Source organism: Nicotiana sylvestris, chromosome 8, assembly GCF_000393655.2.
Source record: "Nicotiana sylvestris chromosome 8, ASM39365v2, whole genome shotgun sequence".
NCBI classification, from domain to species: Eukaryota; Viridiplantae; Streptophyta; class Magnoliopsida; order Solanales; family Solanaceae; genus Nicotiana; species Nicotiana sylvestris.
In genome coordinates, this window is record NC_091064.1 from 190,673,957 (window position 1) to 190,696,123 (window position 22,167).

Genomic DNA, 22,167 nt, shown 5'->3' on the forward strand with positions numbered 1-22,167 from the left:
TTGGAAAACAAACCAGCTATTGAGAAAGTATACTTCATAATTTATGGTCGTATCATTTGAAAGCAAACAATGATTAGTATGACTACTAGAAGAGGTATTTTTGAGTATCCATGACCTACTTGATGTTTGCTACTGACTTACCATTTTTAAGTATTTTATATGAATGATGCACAAGCTACAACTGGTAAGTTGTTACCTATAATGTCACTTTTCAGGTAATATAAATGCTGAATTTATGTATTAGTACTATATATGTGTTGTTACCTATATGGTGTACTTTTGATAAATTTATTCACTAATTGCTTTGGTTGAATTGAGTGAAGGAAAGTCATGGCGTTAAATCAAATCCAATAGGTAGGGTATACCCCGAAAACAACAATATTTTTGAGAGAGACTCAATAAATATTATGACAATGATTTTATGATCCTTTTAAACTCTAATAGAATTTAGAAGAAATATTCTGACTACAAACAATTGTATTTCATATAGATGCTACAAATAATTAATAAAGCTTTACGCTGATTTGAGATTTGTACACTTATTTAAGAAAGCAAATTTGATTTGCTAAGTTGCAAATTAGTTGTGTATAACTTTCTTGGCATGTGATTGAAATTAAGGCTTGAGAATGAATCTCAATATTGTTTAGCCTATTATGCCATTAATTGAGGATAAGACATCGGGATCAAGTCATGATGCTCCATAATGATAAGAGTTGGGTTTGAGTCCCAATTTATTATGGCCTAACATGCCTTTATATTGGTAAGACATTGGGTTTGAGTCCCAATGTACCATATTGATGATATAATGATGACTAAAGAAAAATAATATATTTGTCATGAAAAGGCATAAAAATTGTTCCACTTGATTTGCTCCATTCTTGAAGTGAATGTGATAACAATGCATAATAAGTTTCAATGAAGACAAGTAGTTGAACAATGAATGTGGGCGTTCCAAATATCAAAATAATAATCATCATCAATATGATTATAAAAGGAGAACAATAAGGGTTCTCAAAATAGTCCTTCAAAATGTGAAGGCAATGCTTACCATCAAATTGGTATGAAAATAATAAAACACGTCGTTGATTATGATCCATTCCTTGAAGAGAATGTGACTTGTGATAAGCATTAAGAATGAAAACTCATTCCTAAAGTTGAATGTGGCAATATGTGATAAAAGTAATGAATAAAGACATGTAATTCATGATTATATGAATACCACACAACTCACCTCTAAGGGAGGTTTGGGTAAAATAAAGAGAATAAATATTATTGTGTGGTTACATGAATATGTCATTGGTCGCGTACGTGTGATATGCCAAATATTTTTTTGTCATGCCTTATAAAAGTTATTAAAGGCAAAATTAAAGCAAGAAATGATTTTGCTTGTGATGATTTTGACCATGATAATTTATTATGATATAATTTTCTCCGTGAATGAGACATTTACCAAATGAATGGTATGATAAAAGATCTTGTTAGTACAAAAGTTGTTAAGAACTCCGGAAAAACTAATTTGTTACTACCCGGATGAATAAACTTATTCATGACATTGATATTGTAAAGTCTCAAAAGAAACTTTTTGAGTTTCAAATATATAAGTCAAAGTGATTGGCATATTGAGACTATAAATGAAAGGAAGATTGAATATCTTCATATTTCTATAATCATACCGGGTAAATATGAAAGGTTACCCGATCTTCTTTCTATTTGTACTACACAAATATAAGCATGATGCTGGAATCATATGCCACAAGTAAACTAGAGGTTTACTAAAATAAATATTATTTGGCATGACCGGTTGACCATCTCGGTTCAATTATGATGCGAAAAATTAATTAAGAATTACATTGACATATATTGAAGAATAGAAGATTCTTCAAGAATTCTCTTGTGCTGCTTATTCTCATGATATACCAGTTAAAGATTGGGATTGAATCCTATGATTTCTGGAAGGAATAAAAGGTGATATATATATATTTCTGAAACAAATAAAAGGTGATATATATATATAGGCCCAGTCACCTGCCATGTGGACCGTTTACTATTATATGATTTTAATAGATGCATCTATTTTATGGTCACATGTGCATTTGTTATCAACTTGCAGTTTGGTTTTTGCAAGATTGCTTGCTCAAATTATTAGAGCACAATTCCAGAATATAAATTATGATGATTTATCTTAATAATACTGGTTTAAATCCAAGTTGGTTTAGCAGAAATTGTATGCCTCCAATTATAGCTAAATCATTGGTTATGAGAACAAAACTCCCAAAAACGAAATTTGGTATGAGATTTATTATTTAATATACAGCAGCACTTGTACGCATCTAGCCAAGTTATAAAAATTTCTCCCTATCACAATCGGTTCAGGGTCAGGAACCAAATAATTTCTATATAGAAATATGGATGTGCTATATGATTTAATTATGCCACCAAAATGCACAAAGATGAGTTCCCAAAGATGGTTGGGAAATGTGTTGGTGATTCCAACATTAGGAGGAGAAAATGGCAGCTGAGAAAGTGATACGTGAAATGAATTATTATGAATACATATAGATCCTCGCACAAGAAAATATAAACTTGAAGTTCAAGTGATAATTCATTTACAAATTATTGCCAGACGCATTTGCTGACCCAAAGCTAAATGTCATATTTCAGCTGCTAATGCTCCAAATAGAATAAAGTCCATGAGGGACAGAGTCTATGGCACGCATGAAGTGTAACAGACCAATCGGTTCCAAAGATAAAACTCCTTGAAGAAGGAGAGGGGCAAATATTCAAAATGGTCATAATAAGGAGGCAAGTGCCCTAGAAGAGCACCACGACATAACACTTCATAAGACCTCATGGGAGAGGCTCAGGTACCTGAAAATAATGAAATAAAGAGATCTCAATAAGTTATGTCTTTATTGGGTAATAATGGAACCGACATAAAATGATTGTCGACGATATTGTTAATATAATGTAGCGCTCAATATGATTAATATTGACGAGGATCTTGAGATCAAATCTGTCATGAAATTTGGACGGATAAAAGATTGGCCAAATAAAAAATACGCAATGAAATTGACTTCACTTGAAAAATGTGAAGTTGGACGGATAGTCCGACACCTGAAAGTATAAAGTCAATTGAGGTATAAATGTGTTATTGTGCGAAAGGTTCAAGTCGATAGACATAAAGACGACTTGTGGCACAAGAAAATTAGTAAATATCCTCACATTGAATATATGGAGACATGTTCTCTTATAGTGGATATAGTCACTTCAGGTTTTAATCTGGCAATATATGAAAAACTTGATATGCGTATAGTGGATATCATTGAAAGATTTAAATTGTCTTGGAGCATATTAAGGTTTCCAAGAAATTTATTAAATAAAGCTTCAAAAATCCTTATACGGATTAAAACAATCAGAGCGCATGTGGTATAATCGCCCGAGAGAGTACTTGTTGAAAGAAGGGTATAAGAATAATTCAATTTGTCCTTGTGTCCTTATAAAAGGATATGGATTTGAATTTGTTATAATCGTCATGTATGTTGATGATTCAAATATCATTAGAACTCCCGGAGAGCTTCCTAAAGCGGTAGACTGTTTAAAGAAAGAATTTGAAATGAAAGATCTTGGAAAGACAAAATTTTGTCTTGGTCTACAAATTGAATATATGAAAGATAGAATTTTTATCCTTAAATCAGCATACACTAAAAAGATTTTAAAGAGCTTCTATGTGGATAAAGCACATCCATTAAGTACCCCGATGGTTATGAGATTACTCGATATAAATAAAGATCCACTCCGACCTCATGAAAATAATGAAGAGCTTCTTGGTCCTAAAGTATCATATCTTAATGCAATTGGTGCGCTAATATATCTTGCTAACACTGCAAGGCATGACATAACTTTTTCAGTTAATGTCTTAGCAAGATATAGCTCCGCTTAAGGAGAAATTGGAATAAAATCAAGCACATATTGTGTTATCTAAGGAGAATTACCGATGTGAGCTTATTTTATGGCAATGATTGCAATACCGATCTTGTTGGTTATGTTGATGTGGAGTATTTATCTGACAAACACAAGGCTTGATCTCAAACATGTTATGTGTTTACATGTGTGGCACTGTCATATCTTGGCGATCGACTAAGCAATCAATCGTGGGTACTTCTTCTAATCATGCTGAGATAATTGCTATTCATGAAGCAAGTCGAGAATGTGTATGGTTGAGGTCTACTATACATCTTATTCGAGACAAATGTGGTTTGAAGTGTGATAAACTACCCACAATTTTGTATGAAGAAAATACAACATGCATAGCCCAATTAAAGGGAGGATTCATAAAGGAGTTAGGACAAAGCACATTTCACCTAAATTATTGTTCACACATGATCTTCAAAAGAATGGTGATATTAATGTGCAACGGATACGTTCAAGTGATAATATGGCTGATTTGTTCACCAAATATCTACCGGCGTCAACCTTCAAGAAACTAGTGTACAAGATTGGGATACGAAGGCTCAACGATGTGAACTGATGATCTCATCAGGGGGAGTTAATACGCGTTGTACTCTTTTTCCCTTACAAGGTTTTGTCCCATTGGGTTTTCCTTGCAAGGTTTTTAATGAGGCAACCAAAAGGCGAAATTCTAAATATGTGTACTCTTTTTCCTTCATTAGGATTTTTTCCCATAGGGTTTTTTCCTAATAAGGTTTTAACGAGGCACATTATTTATGGACATCCAAGGGGGAGTGTTATGATAAAAATCAAAATATGGTGGATGTCTACTCTTCCTCCATGATCTTTCTCTCAAATGGTTAATGACATATTCAATGACATATTTTCTATGTTCAATGACATATTCCATGACATATTTTCTATGTTCAATGACATATTCCATGACATATTTTCTTCATTTTTCATGCCTATATAAAGGCTTTGTAATAGATAAGAAAATACACACAATTTAAGAAGAAAATCTCTTCCTTTCTCTCTATCTCTATTTCTTGCTCATGTTTTACTAAATTGTCTTTATTTCTTGTTCATGTTTTACTAAATTGTTTTTATTTCATAACATTAACCATATTGTAACACGCATATCAAGTCAATATACTTTCATTTTTCTCCGTTATTGAAGGTTCTTACTTTTGTTTATCAAGTGCTTCGTTATTGTGAGTTCGGAATCGAAGGCAGTCATTTCATTAAGGTTGTTATCAAGTCCGCTTCCCCCCCCCCCCCCACACACACACACAATTGGTTTGATACTTTATCACATCTTTTATTTATCTAATCTAACACAATTTATCATTTGTATTAAATTAATCCGCATATCTTTAAAATCACATATAAATTTAATTGTTATTCATTTTTTAGGGTAAACGGTCATAAAAAATCATTATTTCAAGTTTTTGTGTAAAGAGAATGAATTATAACAAGTGGGAAAAAAATTATGCGAAAACTTATCATCAACCCCAAACACTATAATCAAAAAGAAAGAGAGAGCAGACACGAAAGGTGACGAACAAGATTTGCAAAAGCTCAAAATGTGTCAAATTAGGAGATCGACAGTTGGGGAGGCTGATGGATGACTTTGTAATAAAGGTGGTAAACGTTAGTAATTACTCCTTCGTTCACTTTTATTTGTTGAACTTTATATATCTCTTAAAAAATAATAAATACAGTACATTATTTATCATGATATACATATTAATTGATGTATATTTTTAATAAATTTAAAAAAATATTTTAAAATAAGTAATTAATAATATAAGTATAATAGGAAAAAAAATTGTCTTTCTCTTACGTAACACTATTAGTTACTCTCTTTGTTCACATTTAATTGTCATGTTAGGTTTTTACACATCTTTAAAAAAATATTAATAAGAAGAGTACTTTGGCTAATCTATCCTTGTTAATTCATTATTCTTTGACCATTTAATCTATTTGATAAATAAGCTAGCTCTATTTAACTTTTCATCTCTTCATTAACTGTGTAACTAATATCTACTGGAGTATTAAACTCACTTAAGAGATGAAACACTAATGTTGCCTAGATCAAAGTAGTTCTTGCATAGTAAACTTAAATTTGACCAAGATCTTTTGAAAAAATGTATAGTTAATGCTAAGGAGGAAGTTGAAAAATATTTAACTCTTTCTTTATTTTTTAAAATGATAAGTATTTTGGGTAACTATTTTTAAAAAAACTTGACAACTAAATAAAACGGTGGAAGTAATAATAAGTACTCTTTTCTGTGTTTTATCTTTAAGATTGTGGAAAAATTGATAATTTATAGTATTAATCATACAGAATAGTTGACTAAATTATCTTTGTCTCTTCTTTAAAAGTAAGGCAAAATTGACAAAGAACGAGTAATAACAATAAAATATTTTTTTACGAAAAAAATCGAACATATCCTCCTACTTATTTCAAATCCTAAAAAATGTGATTTAGACTAATCGTCTTAGTCTTAACTATGTAAATTTATTTTAAAATAATCATAAAGCACATTCGATTTCACACTAAACATTACTCACTCGATTCAAACTTTTATTATTATTATTATTATTATTATGTATTGTTTTATTAAAAACAAGCATCAAATGATTTTATTTCAAAAGTTATTTAATCCAATTATCATCAATATATCTTGATAAATGACATATTTTCTTAAAGAGAAATTAGTTTGATAGTGTTATGCTGGAATGTAGTCGTTGGAAATGAAAAAGTAACTTAAGTAGTTTGATCGACTTAATTGATTTGTTTTTTTGAGGTAAAAATGAACCCAAACTGAATCATGAATACCCCTACCTATATATTTCACAGGTAAACTCTTATGCCAAAGCTTGATATGGGTGATTCAAAACAAGAACTAAGTGGACGTTTGAACATAAGAATCGTAAAATTTCAACAAAAAAAAGTAAAAAAAAAAATTCAAGTAAAAATGGTATCTGAAAATTAGAGTTGTGTTTGGACATGAATAAAATTTTGGATTTGTTTTGAATTTTTGTGAGTGATCTAAGTGAAATTTTTGAAAAAAAGTTTTTTGGAGTTTTTCAAATTTTTGAAAAATTTCAAAATTCATCTTCAAGCGAAAGTTAAAAATTTTATGGCCAAACACTGATTTCGAAAAAAAGTAAATTTTTTAAAAAAAAATTAAAAAAATTCTTATGTCCAAACCATTTAACTGGACTTTTTAAAGAGAAAATCTCACTTTATACCCATTAATTTCAAACTATTTACCCTTTAATGCCCAGGCTCAACCTATTTGCTACTCCTACCCATGCGCCCCAAACTATTTACCCGTCTTTATTATGTTCCTCTTCTTCTTCTTCTTCCTCATTTTACCTTCCTCCAATTCTTTGCTCAACTCCCAATCCATCAATGCCACCCTCCGACGACAGCCTCGACAACTCACCGTTATCTACTATGTCAATACTTGTCCTAAAGTTGAAATTCTCGTTGGCTTAGTAACCTCCCAGATGTTCAAAGATGCCCCTGCCACCATTCGCCTCTTCTTTCATGATTGCTTTGTTGAAGTGGTGCTATTATTTTGAAGATTTATTATTTGATTCGGTGTGGTGCTATAAAATATTGCTTATAGTATCTTCGAATAAGTTTTCCAGATCTAAATTTTTATGTGTATTTGAATATCCACCATTGTTGGGCTTGAAGCTCAATTTTCTTTTTGAAGATTTCTTGTTTGATTCAAAGTAGGTGCTGTTAAATATTGCTTATCGTACCTTCTGGAAGTTTGTACTGAAATTTGAGAGCATTTGGAGCTGATTTGAGGTGATTGAGATCAAAATTTTCAGTTGAAAATCGAAGAAAAACACAGTTATAGTATACCGCTACGGTATACAATATGTTGTAGGAGTATATAGCTATACTGCTACAGTATACTATTATAGTTTACAGTACAATATACTGCAAAGGTATATTGTAATAATCGAAGAAGAACATAGTTACCTAACAATATACCGCAACAGTATACAATATACTATAGGAGTATATACGAACAGTATACAGCTAAAGAAAATCGTATACGAACGAGTTTCCCCCATTTTGAACCCCAGCTCAGCTCTCTCTAATCTTGTAACATCAAATTCTTCCTCTTATTGCGTATTGTAAGAATATTCCCCCCCTTACAAAAGTTCTGATTAATTGAGCTATTTTCAGAAAGAGGGGTTCTTTAAACTTTAGCTGCCATTATTTCAACCCAATTCTTTTTTCTGCAAATTCTTGGACTTTTCTATTAAAAGATCAGTTTTTGAATCAAACCCATTTGGTTTTGAGTTTCTTTTATTGGTTAGATCACCACCTATTTGATTTATGTTCTGTTCAGGTTCTTGGAACCCTCTTTATTTGGAGATAGACACAAAGTTAATTTGAACTAACTTGTCTCAAATGGTTATTAGATCTAAGGTTTAGGAGATATAGGGTGAGTTGGGAAATCTATTTATTGCTTGTTGAATATCTGATTTTAGGTTTGAATTTACTTTCAAACGTTTTCTTTTTTACCCTTTTTTCTTTACTCCACAGTCTAGTCGTACATTGTTGTTTCTCTTTTTTATTTTGTCCTTTTATTTTTAACATTCCTTTTAGGTTTATTGGTTTTGTCCTTTGCATCCCAAATCTGCCCCCACCCCCTTATATTCTCGTTTTCTTCTTCTCCTTTCTTGGTACATTTTATATTGTTGGGGCTATACCAGTGGTAGCGGTGATAGCTCCTTCTGGTTTTTGGGTCGTGGTATTTTCTGTGTTTTCAGGAATTCTCGAAGTTTGGGCACACGAGCACTGGAAAAGGAGAACAACCTGGGCGAGTGTCAGCAAAGGGCGGTAGGAAGTGGTGCGTGAGCGTACAACTACATCGAGTATAGCAAATGAGCCACAGGTTTTGTTATCGGGAGTTGGTACCTCCTGTTTTACTGTTTCCCTTTTGATGTTAGCTAAATTACTGTTACTTTACTTCGCAATAGTTAAACCTTTCAACTAGGATACTAGTTACCAATTGTTTCTTTCTAGTTTGATTTGTTGTCCGTTGTGCACTAGCGAGTCTTCTCTAAATTGTTGTAGGTGTAGTGGTTGCAGTCTGGGATGATAGAATAAGGGCATGTCCTCGGGTGGGGCAGAGTGTGGGGCTGGGGTCAGGGGGTGGGATAGGTAGCAGGGGAGGTAGAGGGGGCAAGGGAGCCTATAGGTTGAGAATCGGGTCATGGAACATAGGTTCACTAACGAGTAAATCCATAGAGTTGGCGAAAATCCTGCAGAAGAGGAAGATTAATATAGCGTGTGTCCAGGAGACTAGGTGGGTCGGATCGAGGGCGAAAAATGTGGATGGGTATAAGTTGTGGTACTCTGGTGTCCTGAGGGGTAAGAATGGAGTGGGTATCCTGGTAGATAGCCATCTTAGAGAGTCCGTGGTAGAGGTCAGGCGGGTGAATGATAGACTAATGACTATTAAGTTGGTGGTGGGTGAGGGTACTTTAAATGTCGTTAGCGCGTACGCACCGCAAGCAGGCTTGGATGAGGATATTAAGAGGCGCTTTTGGGAGGGGTTGGATGAGATTGTTCGTAGTATACCGCCTTCTGAGAGGTTATTCATAGGAGGAGATTTCAATGGTCATATTGGGTCATCTGCAGGTGGGTACACTGAGGTGCATGGCGGCTTTGGTTTCGGGGAGCGGAACGGAGGGGGCATTGCGCTGTTGGACTTTGCCAAGGCTTTCGATCTAGTCATTGCGAACTCGAGTTTTACGAAGCGGGATGAACATTTGGTTACTTACCAAAGTTCGGTGGCGAAGACTCAGATTGACTATCTCCTCCTCAGGAGATGCGACAGAAGGTTGTGCGAGGACTGCAAGGTTATCCCAGGTGAGACCCTCTCAACGCAGCATAGGCTTTTGGTGATGGACATTTGTATTAGGATAAGGAGGAAGAAGAGGTCAGTACAAGGACGCCCCAGGATTAGGTGGGGCGCCTTAACTAAGGATAAAGCTAAGGAGTTGGAAGGAAGGTTATCGGCAATGGGAGCTTGGAGAAGTAGTGGGGACGCAAACACAATGTGGTCGACAACGGCGGACTGTATAAGAAAGGCGGCGAGAGAGGTGTTAGGGATATCTACGGGCCACAATGGTGGCCACAAAGGAGATTGGTGGTGGAATGCAGTTGTCCAAGGTAAAGTGGAAGCAAAGAAGGCGGCTTACCTGCGGTTAGTAGGGAGCACTGACGAGGAGGAGAAGAGAGAGAACAGTCAAAAGTATAAGGTAGCTAGGAAGGAGGCGAAGATGGCAGTGACGGAGGCTAAGACGACAGCTTTTGCTCGTCTGTATGAGGAACTAAGGAACAAAGGTGGGGAGAAAAAGTTATCCCGACTCGCTAAGGCGAGAGAGAGGACAACTCGGGATCTGGACCAAGTAAGGTGCATAAAAGATGATGACGGCAAAGTTTTGATGGGAGATGACCAGATTAAGAGGAGGTGGCAGACTTACTTTCATAAACTTCTAAGTGAAGAAGGGGATCAGGATATTATACTTGGGGAATTGAGGAATGCCGACAGTCACCATGAATTAAGTAATTGTAGGGATATTGATATCGATGAAGTCATGAAGGCAATGTGTAAGATGAGAAGGGGCAGAGCTACCGGGCCAGACGAAATTCCGGTTGAACTGTGGAGGTGTGTGGGTAGAGCAGGCTTGGAATGACTTACTGGATTGTTTAGTGTTATATTCAAGACTAATAGGATGCCTGAAGAGTTGAGGTGGAGTACAATGGTTCTGTTGTATAAGAACAAAGGTGATGTCCAGAGCTGTAACAACTATAGGGGCATCAAATTACTAAGTCATACCATGAAAGTTTGGGAGAGAGTGGTAGAAATGAGAGTGCTAAGGACGGTGTCTATTTCAGACAACCAGTTCGGGTTCATGCCGGGAGATCTACCATAGAAGCTATCCACCTTATTAGGAGGATGGTGGAACAGTACAGGGATAGGAAGAAGGATCTCCACATGGTGTTTATTGATCTGGAGAAAGCGTATGATAGGGTTCCTAGGGAGGTCTTATGGAGCTGCTTAGAGGATAAAGGGGTCCCGGTTGACTATATTAGGGTGATTAAAGACATATATGTTGGAGCTAAGACTCGGGTTAGGACAGTAGGAGGCGACTCTAAATACTTTCCAGTTACTACGGGGTTGCACCAAGGGTCTGCGCTCAGCCCATTCCTATTTGCCCTGGTGATGGATGCACTGACTCGTCATATTCAAGGGGAGGTGCCATGGTGCATGCTATTTGTTGATGACATTATTCTAATTGACGAGACACGATGCAGCGTCAACGAGAGGCTAGAGATTTGGAGACATGCTCTTGAGTCTAAAGGTTCAAGTTGAGCAGGACGAAGACGGAATACCTCGAGTGCAAATTTGGGGTTGAGCCGACGGAAGCAGGAGTTGAAGTGAGGCTTGACTCTCAAGTCATTCCCAAGAGGGGTAGTTTCAAGTACCTTGGATCGGTTATTCAGTGGATCGGAGAGATTGACGGGGATGTCACACATCGTATAGGGGTGGGGTGGATGAAGTGGAGGTTAGCGTCGGGAGTCTTGTGTGATAAGAAAGTGCCGCCGTTACTAAAAGGTAAGTTTTATAGAGCAGTGGTTAGGCCTGCCATGTTATATGGAACTGAATGTTGGCCGGTAAAGAACTCGCACATCCAGAAGATGAAAGTAGCAGAGATGAGGATGTTAAGGTGGATGTGCGGGCATACAAGGATGGATAAGATTAGGAATGAAGATATTCGAGAGAAGGTGGGCGTGTCCCCCATGGAGGACAAGATGCGGGAAGTAAGACTCAGATGGTTCGGGCACATTCACAGGAGGAGCACTGATGCACCGGTGAGGAGGTGTGAACGACTGGCTGTAGTGGGCACGCGGAGAGGTAGAGGGTGACCTAAGAAGTATTGGGGAGAGGTGATCAGACAGGACATGGCACGACTTAGGATTACTGAGGACATGACCCTTGACAGGGAATTATGGAGGTCGAACATTAAGGTTGTAGGTTAGGGGAAAGTTGTGAATATTTCTACAGCACAATAGAGTGAGACTAGCCAGTTAGGAGTTAGACTAAGAATGTCATTGGTCGTCTATTGATACAGGGCTTTACCTGCTAGTTTTTACTATACCAGCCATCTATTTCGTATTTCGTATTCTGTATGTCATATCTCTTATATTGCTGTTATTTTATTATGCATTTTTATGGTACTAATATATCGTATCCTGTGGCTTTTTTTAGCTGAGGGTCTCTTGGAAATAGCCTCTCTACCCTTCGGAGTAGGGGTAAAGTCTGCGTACATATTACCCTCCCCAGACCCCACTTGTGGGATTATACTGGGTCGTTGTTGTTGTTGTTGATAGGAGTATATAGTTATACTGCAACAATATACTATTATAGTATACAATATATTGTTATAGTATACTGTAATACTATGCATTATATTGTAACAATATGCTGTAATATTATACAATATACTATAATAGTATACATATTACCCGTAAATTCACTTGCCTTTTCCCTTTTAATTTGCTTTAAGCTTTTACCCAGCGTGAGAGGCAAATTGAAAATGCAAAAAAATAAATAAATTATAGTATGTTATATAATATAACGGTATACTCTTACAATTAGATCCTTTTAGATTTTTTTGAAATTTTTATTGACAACTAATATTATTTCAGTTTAATAATTGAATTAAACTTTTTTAACTCTTTGCGTACAATTGTATACCCTGTTGGTATAACTATATACTATACCGGTATCATATGTTAGTTAATATTTTTTTGGTTCTATTAGCTACATTTAGTTGGTACACAATTTAATTTTTTTAGTAATAATATATATAAAAAAGAATAATAAAAAATAGTGAAAATAATAAATGAAACTAGATTATGAAGAGAAAAAGAATATAAAAAAAAGAAGTTAAATGAAATTAGAATAGGAAAAAAGAAAAAAATAAGAAGAAAACGAGAAAAAAGAAAAGGAGAAAAGAAAAAAAAAAGAAAAAAGAAAAAAAAAGAAGCATAAAAATAAAAAAGAATTGGAGAATAAAGAAAGAATTTCTCACAAAACCTATTATGGGTAGGAAATGGAAAAACAAATGGATAGACAAGAATACATAGTTTTGTTTTTGTGGATAACTGTGTCAAAACCTTTTTAAATTGTGATTTCCAGATTAGTATTTATTTAATTTGAACATAATAAGCAATTAATGGAGCAATTCTGTTACCGTTCACAAGTACATGTGTCAAGTAAATCTGCACTCAAAGTTTTAAGTCAAATGTTTAACTGTTTAGCTTTGTCTTCTCTGCTTCTGCTGAAAATATTGGCAATCTCAATTCATTTCTGTCATATCCCAATAATCCTCGAAATCTTGACTACATCTTGTTGGGATTACGGTCCATTAATTCTTTACTCATCCATTCATTCCTTTTCATTTATTTCTTAAACCCAAAAAACTCAACTGTAGTGCTTTAAATACTTCATGATTCTGCACCTCTTTTTTACCTCAATTCAGCTGCTCTGATATTTCTTTGAACTTATTTTCGGTAAGCTTCCCTTATTTATTTTTTTTATCTTTTTAATGCTTGAATTAGAAGAAAAAATGTTTTTTTATCTTTTATGTTGAATAAGTTGAAAATGGAGTACATTTTAGTCTTGTTTGTAGTTTTCAACCCAAGAAAGTAGGACTGAAGTACCTTTTAGTCCTTTATTAGCTTTTGATTGGGGCAATGATGTTTACTCTTTTATGTTTCCTTGGAATAAAATGGACCCAAATTGAGTAGAACGAATAACATGATTCGTATAACCGACTTCTAACTTGTTTGAAATTTAAGACATTTGATTGATTGATACCCTTTTGACTTAATTTTTAAATTCATCAAATTGAGCAACTTTAATGTTTTTTTTTTTGTGTGTGTGTGTGTGTGCTGATATTTTTTTTTTTTTTTTTTGCTGATAGGTTAGGTCAGGTTTAAGGAGTTTGATTTTTTTTCTCCCATCTTAGCTCTAAGGAGCAAAAATGGGAGGTGTTTGTACAGGTGGTACAGCAAGGAATAGAGCAGAAATTCATAATGAGAGGAGCTCAGGTTCTTCTAAAATGCTGAAGTCAATCAAGAGTTTTGAAGAGTCAAATAATGATTCTTCTTCTTCTTCTTCTACTTCATGTCCTGATAAGGATGGTTTTCGTAAGACGCCGAATCTCTATGATTCTGGTGAATTGTGTTTGTCTATTTCCCGGGAGTTAAGGCCATCTCCACCTACTAGGACAGGAACTAACAAGGTACCTCCATTTTTTCTATAGACTTAATCAATGTATATGTTTTTTGGATGCTTGGTAGGAGTTGGTATAAGCAATGGTTATCTGATTGTTTCGTTCCTTTTTTTTAATTATCACGACCTAATCTTGCACGCATGATCCTAAATTTCCTTTTTTCCCTTTCTTGGCTCGATTGATATCATGAAACTAGATCAAAGGAAGCAATTGGTTGTCACGGTTTTTATTTATTTAATTTTGAGTCGAAGATTCTGCCTTTTGTGATGTTGCCCTTTACGGGGTGTTAGAAAGCTGGCAAGATTAGTCTGAAGTGAGACAATTGGTTGGATAAAGAGGAATTGAACTACACTAGTAGGTGAATAATGCGGCTGAGGTTTTTGTTATGGATAGTGGTTTAGCTTTCTTTGTTGGGGGAGCTATTTGTCCGGTTAATTCTGCTGATGAATTAAACCTAAGCATGTCTAACCAACTAAGCTTAGGTATCCCTCCACACCCAGGATTCTAGAGGGATAACGGCCTTTAAGGCTTGTGGAAGTTTTAGGTAATAACAGGTCTGATGCCTTTAGATGTTCTGCGCCACGGTGGCAAACTGAAACTGCTCTTGGCAACTGAAAGCAGTTAGATTTTGTCAAAGTGATTATGGTCTATACTCTGTACGAAGAAACAGATGAACAATGGAAGTTGGACAGCTCTCTCAATATTTTCAAAGAGAAAAGCACTCAATATAAGGATGATATAATCCAACTTCTTGTGGTAAAACTGACTGTGTTTGCTCACCTTTGTAAACATTCTGTCATATTCACAACATTCATTGTTGTGATTCTTTTGGCAGAACACAGCGGATCTGTCAGTAGTTGCAAAATTTTAAGATAGCTTCATAGGATATATTGGCATTAAAGGAAAAGGGAAGAAATATAGATTGTAATGCTAGAGGAACATCATCAAAGAGAAAGATATCATGGCATAAAAGGATAAAAGAAGAAATATACATATGCATGATTGTTGAAATTGTGTGGCCTCGTTAGACGCCTAAATTGTCAGTGAATGACATTCTTATTTTTAATATTATTCCTCAACATGTCCTCTCACTTGTTTGATAATTTTAATTGGCCAAGCACATGAAACTATTTTTAATGACAGGAAATGGCAGGATTCAGACATAGGCCATCTGTCTGTTTGTATCTGTTTAATCGTGTGAACCACCTCATTAAAAGTTTAAATTGTTACAGAGCGAACCTGTATTTATTATGCTAATCTTCAAAAATATTCAACTGCTCATAAGATGTAAAGAGTGAGTTTCAGAGTCACACTTATCAATGCATATTTATGAAACCTTGATTTTGGATTGTTTAGTGGAATGAGATTAATTGGAAAGCATTAGGCTAAAGTTGTCTGGCATAAACACGGGATAACAAGATCAATGGTTAAGCATCTGATAAGTTCATTTTGACAATTTAAAGTTGAAGTGAGGCAATTAACAATACTAATAAAGAGGGCAACCCAGTGACAACTCACGTACATGCAAGGTTGGGGAAGGGCCGCACCCAAAGAGGTGTGACTACTCATTAAGATTACTAATGTACTTGCTAAATAGTAGAAGTTAACCAGTGTGTTATTTTCATTAACGGGACTGACTAACAGACACTAGAACTAAAGCTCTGAATTCTATGGCTGTTTGTTCATATACGGAGAGTCTTGTTCAATACACCAAAGAATTTGGGAATATCCATATGGCTGGGTTATTTGGCACTTGTTTCCTATTCTTTTATTGATATCCTTGGAAGCAAGTCTAATGTTTGAACAACCATCATTTTCGTGTTAATGCTTTGTATTTTTGATTCATGTGAAATTCTCGTTGTATATTTTTCACGCAATGAAGTCAGATAACAAGACAAAATTCTTCTTGTAATAGGCCCCTAGCTCTTTTCTTGGAAAAGCCAGTACAGTTGGCCTAGAAAAGGCGGTAGAAGTTTTAGATACCCTTGGCAGCAGCATGATAAGTTTGAAATCTGGAGGCTTCTTGACTGGAACAGCTTCTCGAGAAAACAATATATCTATTCTTGCATTTGAAATTGCAAATACTATCACCAAAGGTGCAAATTTATTGCAATCTCTTTCTGAAGAAAATGTCCAGTATTTAAAGAAGGAAGTTCTTCCTTCAAAAGGTGTGCAACAGCTGGTTTCTACCAATATGAAGGAGCTTCTCACTATAGCTGCTGATGACAAAAGGTTAGCGATAAACTATCCATTCTTCACGAAACAGTAACAAAAACTAAAATAAAAGAAATGAATTATATCCAAAAATAAAAACCTGACAGAGATGATTCATATACACATGCGTGTCTCTAGTATTTTAGAATCACAAGAAAAGTTATTAAATCCTCTCTACTAAGGTTTTTGAGTTGATAACAGCATCGTAATGAAGAAAATATTCCTTATACTATTTCAACCTAAAATTATGACAGCTCAAAGTTCAAGGTACCTGAGAATACATCAATAGGAGTATGTAACTTTTAGAATCAAAATATAGTGGACGAGTTCTGGGTGTAATTCTCTGAGCACTGAAGGCATCGGTGAAAATATGTTTGTGCATTTCCGCAGGAAGGATTTTACTGTTTTCTCTCGTGAAGTCATCAGATTTGGAGATATGTGTAAAGACCCACAATGGCACAATCTAGGTCGATATTTTTCCAAGTAAGTTGAAATATTTTTACTAAAGGAGTCAGAAAGCTGTTGCAATTATATGTCAATAAATATGTTTATCAGAAGGTTTAACCATTTGACAGGTTGGACATGGACACTGTTACTCATAAACTGCCAAAAGCACAGGCTGAAATGACAATGCAGGAACTGATAACTCTGGCTCAGCATACTTCTGTATGTTTCGTTTTGTTTTGAGATGTTTTTACCTTTCTATATGTTTTTGTTCTTAACATATAAGGAGTTCTTTCTATCAACATTTTCCTCCCATAGGCCTAAAATAACATGAGCCGCAATACTTTAATAGGTGGTGCACTTCAGCTCTATTGACGGCAGTGCTAGATAACCAGCTCAATGCCTTAGTTAAATAACCTAGTACATATTTGCTGATGTAATATATTTGTTTATTTACATATATGTTTGTTCCTGATGAAATGATGATAGACCAACATGTGGTTAGTTGGCATTTTTTGTAAAATGATTTTTGGGGCAATTGGAGCTTTTATGTTTGCTTCCCTTGGGGTTTTTTACAGTTCATTGACATCGCAATTATCCTTTTGCATGGGATCAAGTTGCAAAAGCTACCAACGTTTAGTTTTTTATTAATATTTTGCCAAGATTTCTATAATGTGAGTCATTCAGAGGAAATTCATTGATATTTGTCCCATCTTTGTTAATGTTGAAGCGATGTTTCCTCTACAAGGATTTGGTTCACGTTTAGTGTCTATTCTATATGCAGTGCTGATCATGTGACTCCTCATTTCTTTGCAGGAATTGTATCATGAGCTGCATGCGCTGGATAGATTTGAACAGGATCATCGAAGGAATCTTGAGGAAATCAATTTTTTAAAAGTGCCTCCCAAAGGTATACACAATTTTACTTCTATTTTCTGTGGTATTGTCTTACTTCTTAACAATGCCCCTGGAAGAAGCGCTGAATACAAATTTGGTGGAAGAAATGATCGACTTTCTTGTTGTCATTAAACTTAACTCGTAGTTTCTATTGAATATTAAATTTTACAAGGCAAATTTACAATAGCAAGTAGCAATATATCGTTCAGAGAGCGCATACAACTTAGTTTCATCACCTTGATCCAAATTTATGAATCTAACACTTCTCTGTTGAGTCAAAGTAGAAATAGTCTGGTAAAATGACACTTTAAATAATGAATCAATTAAGAAAAAATTTGCAAGCAAAATATTAAATGATTTTATTATGGAGGCATGTCATTTCATGATCCAGTAGCATTCTCCTCTTTAGAAGATTCGTCTTCATGTTTTAGAACTTCTGATTTTTCGCTTGATAAGATACCAGTATAATTGCCAAAAACTTTCACATTCCATATGATGCAAGCAAAAAAGCATGGGATGTTATTCGTACATCCAAATTATACGTCTCTTGCTTTGGGAAGTCATTTAACTTGTTTCAGTGACATTCTGTTTAACTAAGATGGATATAAGGTGTCAATGTTTATTCCTGGGAATTCCTCCAAGTTGACGTCAATGTTTCGGTTCTTTTAATGATTTCCTAGCTTTTTGTTTGTGTTTGAAAAATTGATACCATGTGGTGGATTATCTTATATTGACAGATTACTTACTTTCCTTCACTTGTAGGAGAAGGTATCATGATTTTACAAAGTGAGCTAAAACATCAAAGAAAAACTGTGAGGATCATGAAAAAGAAGTCTCTTTGGTTTAAGAGTCTGGAGGAGGTACTTTGACCGAAAATCATTTTGACTTCCTTTTCAATGTATGCTTCAGTTGAGAAAGACTTCATGGACTTCGTCTAATGAAAATCATAAGGATCATTGTCAAAGGGAAACTGTTTCAAAATTTACTTCAGAAATTGGTTAAGCTCTTCTGCATACCAAGCTTTTTGTGTCTTTAGTAGTTTATGTGAAAATTTGTCTTCAGCTTTTTGAATGCTGTTATTTCATCCTTTTTTTGATAAGGGCCGCATGTTTCATCCTTGTAGGTTCTGGAGAAGCTTGTTGACGTTGTTACTTTTATTCATCAAGAGATCTCAGAAGCATTTGGGGATGACGGTATGAGAATGTTCCAGTAAATTTGTAAACATTGCACTGTTGTGGTCATAGAGTACTTAATATATCTTTGCTGTCAAACCTGTCACTGGTGTTTGCTAATCTGGGAATTGAGACTCTAAACCCCTAAGTTTGGACTAGCCGTCTGGAATTAGACATCCAAAGCCATATATTGACTTGAGAAAAAATATAAACCCAACGCAAAAATATGATCACAGTAGGATTAGTTTCATTTGGTGAGCATGGAAGGATTTTGAACCAACACGAACTTAGCATATGGAGATTGGAGTGCATGCTTCTCTTCTCAACGTGAAGCCAAAGAATCATTTTTGCTTGAATTGTTTCTTTATATCCAGTAAGATGAGCCATGCTTTCTTTTCAACCTAAAGCCGGGGTATCCTACCGCTTGAATTGTTCTCTAAATTCAATGAGTACTTCAGAATAATCTCTTTGTTGCAAACAATTCCAGATTTTAAGTTTAGCTGATTGCATTGGTATTACTGATGTTTCCCAAGCTAAGGATATCTTCCTTTGTCTTGTACCAGAGGTCCCGAATTCGTCTTTACTAATGAAACTATATTCTAGGTTAAAATCCTGCTAATAATAATAGTTTGTCTGAATTTATAACTTTGCCGCGTTAAGATTTCTTACCACTGTTCAGTTATTTAAGAAAAAATATCTGTTTTACATCATTTCTTGCTAAAAGTTACAGCCAAAGCAAGAATTTGTCACATTGTTTATGCATTTCCCCATATATATATATATATATATATATATATATATATATATATATATATATATATATATATATACACACACGTCCTACCTGAAACCTCAAATACATCAATTCCTATAGGCCATAGGCAGAAGTGAGTTGAATTAAAAAAAAAAAGAATTAAGAAAAAAGAAGAGGAACAGGAAAAGATATGCAAATGATTATCTGCGACCTTGAAACCGGTCAAAATGGTGTATTTATGAAGCTTTACCTTCTCTTTAATGGCCAATGTTTCATGGTTTCAATTGATCAGTGCGTCTACATTTTGTTTGTTTCTTACTCTTATATCATTGATATAACTAGCACGTGTGCACATTTATTCTCTACTTTCCTGCACTATAGATGTTTTTATGAAATAAAATGTCTACGCTTTTTGTAGGGTTGACATCTTTCGGCAAGGAGCCTACTAGGAAACCAGAAAGATTAGGAGAAGCCGGTCTTGCTCTACACTATGCTAACCTAATTACTCAAATAGATAATATTGTAAGTATTTTTTTGCTCAGTTAGTCTCCTAGGACTATAATGCAAATAGTATTTGTTACAATGGGATTTGATATTATGTCAGGCGTTACGCCCCACTTCCGTTCCTCATAACATGAGGGATTCATTATATAATGGATTGCCCCCCACTGTAAAGACAGCCCTTCGTTCTCGGTTGCAGGCAGTCACCAAGGAAGAGGTTTGTATCCAGATTTTTCTTCTTATGTTTCTATTTTCATCCACTACATCTTATATTTCATTTTTCCTGCCTCATCTTTTTGCTCTCATCAGAGGCATATATGTCGAAGAAGAGCCTTGGCATAACTGGTAAAGTTGTTTCCATGTGACCAGGAGGTCACGTGTTCGAGCCGTGAAAATAGCCTCTTGCAGAAATGCAGGGTAAGACACGTACAACCCTTGTGGTCCGGCCCTTCCCGCGCATAGCGGTAGCTTAGTGCACCAGGCTGCCTTTTTTTTTTTTTTTGCATAAAATGGTACATGCATGTAAAATAGGTCCCTCTCAATTCCTCAACTCAAAATAGGCTGCCTTGTTGCAGCTCACTATTCCTCAACTCAAAGCAGAAATAGGAAAAACTCTCCAGTGGCTTGTCCCAGTAGCTACATATACTACACGGTACGTGTTTGGTGTCCGTGTTTTCTCTGTTGAAAACCCGTGTAAACTGTGCCTTTGTTTTCTCTACAAAAGCCACCAACGGTAAAAGTTGGTTCTCTTTCTCCAAGTTTTCTATTATATTGATACTGATTTTTTTGCATCTTTGCTGGCAAACCCGATAACAGAGCACATCAAGGTTTCGGGTGGGTTGGAGAGTGGGCTAATACTGGGTCAGTTGCATATTTTTGTGTTATAAAACCCCTTATCCCCACTCCCAAACAATTTTTTTCTGTTCATTTTGACACCATTCTTCAGTTACATAATAGTGGTTGTTTCTTCCTATCAGAAACAATTCTGGCAAGAAGATTCCTGCGCACAAGAACATAATTCGGTTGCAGACTCTCTATCATGCAGACAAACAAAAGATGGACCAGCATATCATTGAACTAGTCACGTTGCTTCATCGCATCACCAGCCTGAGAAGAGATGATGAATCTAAGGCTTTACCCGAAAGATCACCGTGCAAAGGACTGGTTTTGCATACTGAGATGATGAACAATGACACGAAAACACCCAACGTGCAGCTCTCTTTGGAAGATAGGAACTTATTGGAGGAGGTAATGAAGAGGGGAATGTTGGTTCCAGGAATAAGCAAAAGCCAGGAACTAGTGATGCCCAAGAAGCAAACGAAACAGGTCTTGGCTCGAAGTAGAAGCACTGGTAGTTCTCCACAGACAAGGTTAACACATGCAAAGGCTAATGTTTTGGATGTATTAGATGGATTAGAACCAACATTTTGAGCTGCTAAACAAGATTTCAAGTTAAAGGGTTCATTATTTGTTGATTCTTGGATACCTAATTCAATCTTTGTAAAGTCTCTTATAGGATGGCAAATGGCAATAATTTAGTATAAATCATTAAGTCATTATGGCCAGTGAAGATGGATGTTTAAGGATGAGAGCTAGTGGTGTAACTAGGTTTTGGGGCAGTAAATTTCTTCAGTTTTCTGTGTTAAGCTGAAGCTCTCTCTACATGTAGTTCGTTTAATGAAAAAAAACAGTTTTTTCCCCTAAAGTGTTAAATCTATCTAAGCAAACAAATACCCCAACCTCAATACTTTATTGACTACCCCGCTATTTTAAAAAAGTTGGGCACTATTTCTTTATTACTCTGCTTAAAAAAGATTGATATTTCCTTAATAAAAAGGATTTACAGCCACACAAAAGATATGATATGTTTTAGATTACAAGTTT

The 22,167-nt window shown here is 35.3% G+C and overlaps 1 protein-coding gene across 6 annotated transcripts; it reads left to right on the forward strand.

Annotated features, from left to right (window-relative positions):
- Positions 1 to 5,089: 5,089 nt before the first annotated feature.
- LOC104224421 (protein PSK SIMULATOR 2-like) lies at positions 5,090 to 21,988 on the forward strand. 6 transcript variants are annotated; one of them, XM_070153302.1, is made up of 13 exons: positions 5,090 to 5,592; positions 14,035 to 14,310; positions 16,217 to 16,533; positions 16,906 to 16,998; positions 17,091 to 17,181; positions 17,776 to 17,869; positions 18,619 to 18,716; positions 18,980 to 19,049; positions 20,201 to 20,304; positions 20,387 to 20,500; positions 20,859 to 20,935; positions 21,100 to 21,144; positions 21,261 to 21,988. In XM_070153302.1, the coding sequence occupies exons 2-13, from the start codon at positions 14,050 to 14,052 to the stop codon at positions 21,712 to 21,714; spliced, it is 1,818 nt and encodes a 605-aa protein (XP_070009403.1). In that variant the 5' UTR covers positions 5,090 to 5,592; positions 14,035 to 14,049; the 3' UTR covers positions 21,715 to 21,988. The 6 variants fall into 6 exon arrangements, 5 of the variants coding, with proteins under 5 accessions (XP_070009403.1, XP_070009400.1, XP_070009401.1 ...); XM_070153299.1 differs by lacking the exon at positions 5,090 to 5,592 and adding an exon at positions 7,016 to 8,882 and having other exon boundaries at positions 13,990 to 14,310; XM_070153300.1 differs by lacking the exon at positions 5,090 to 5,592 and adding an exon at positions 7,016 to 8,882.
- The last annotated feature ends 179 nt before the right edge of the window (positions 21,989 to 22,167 follow it).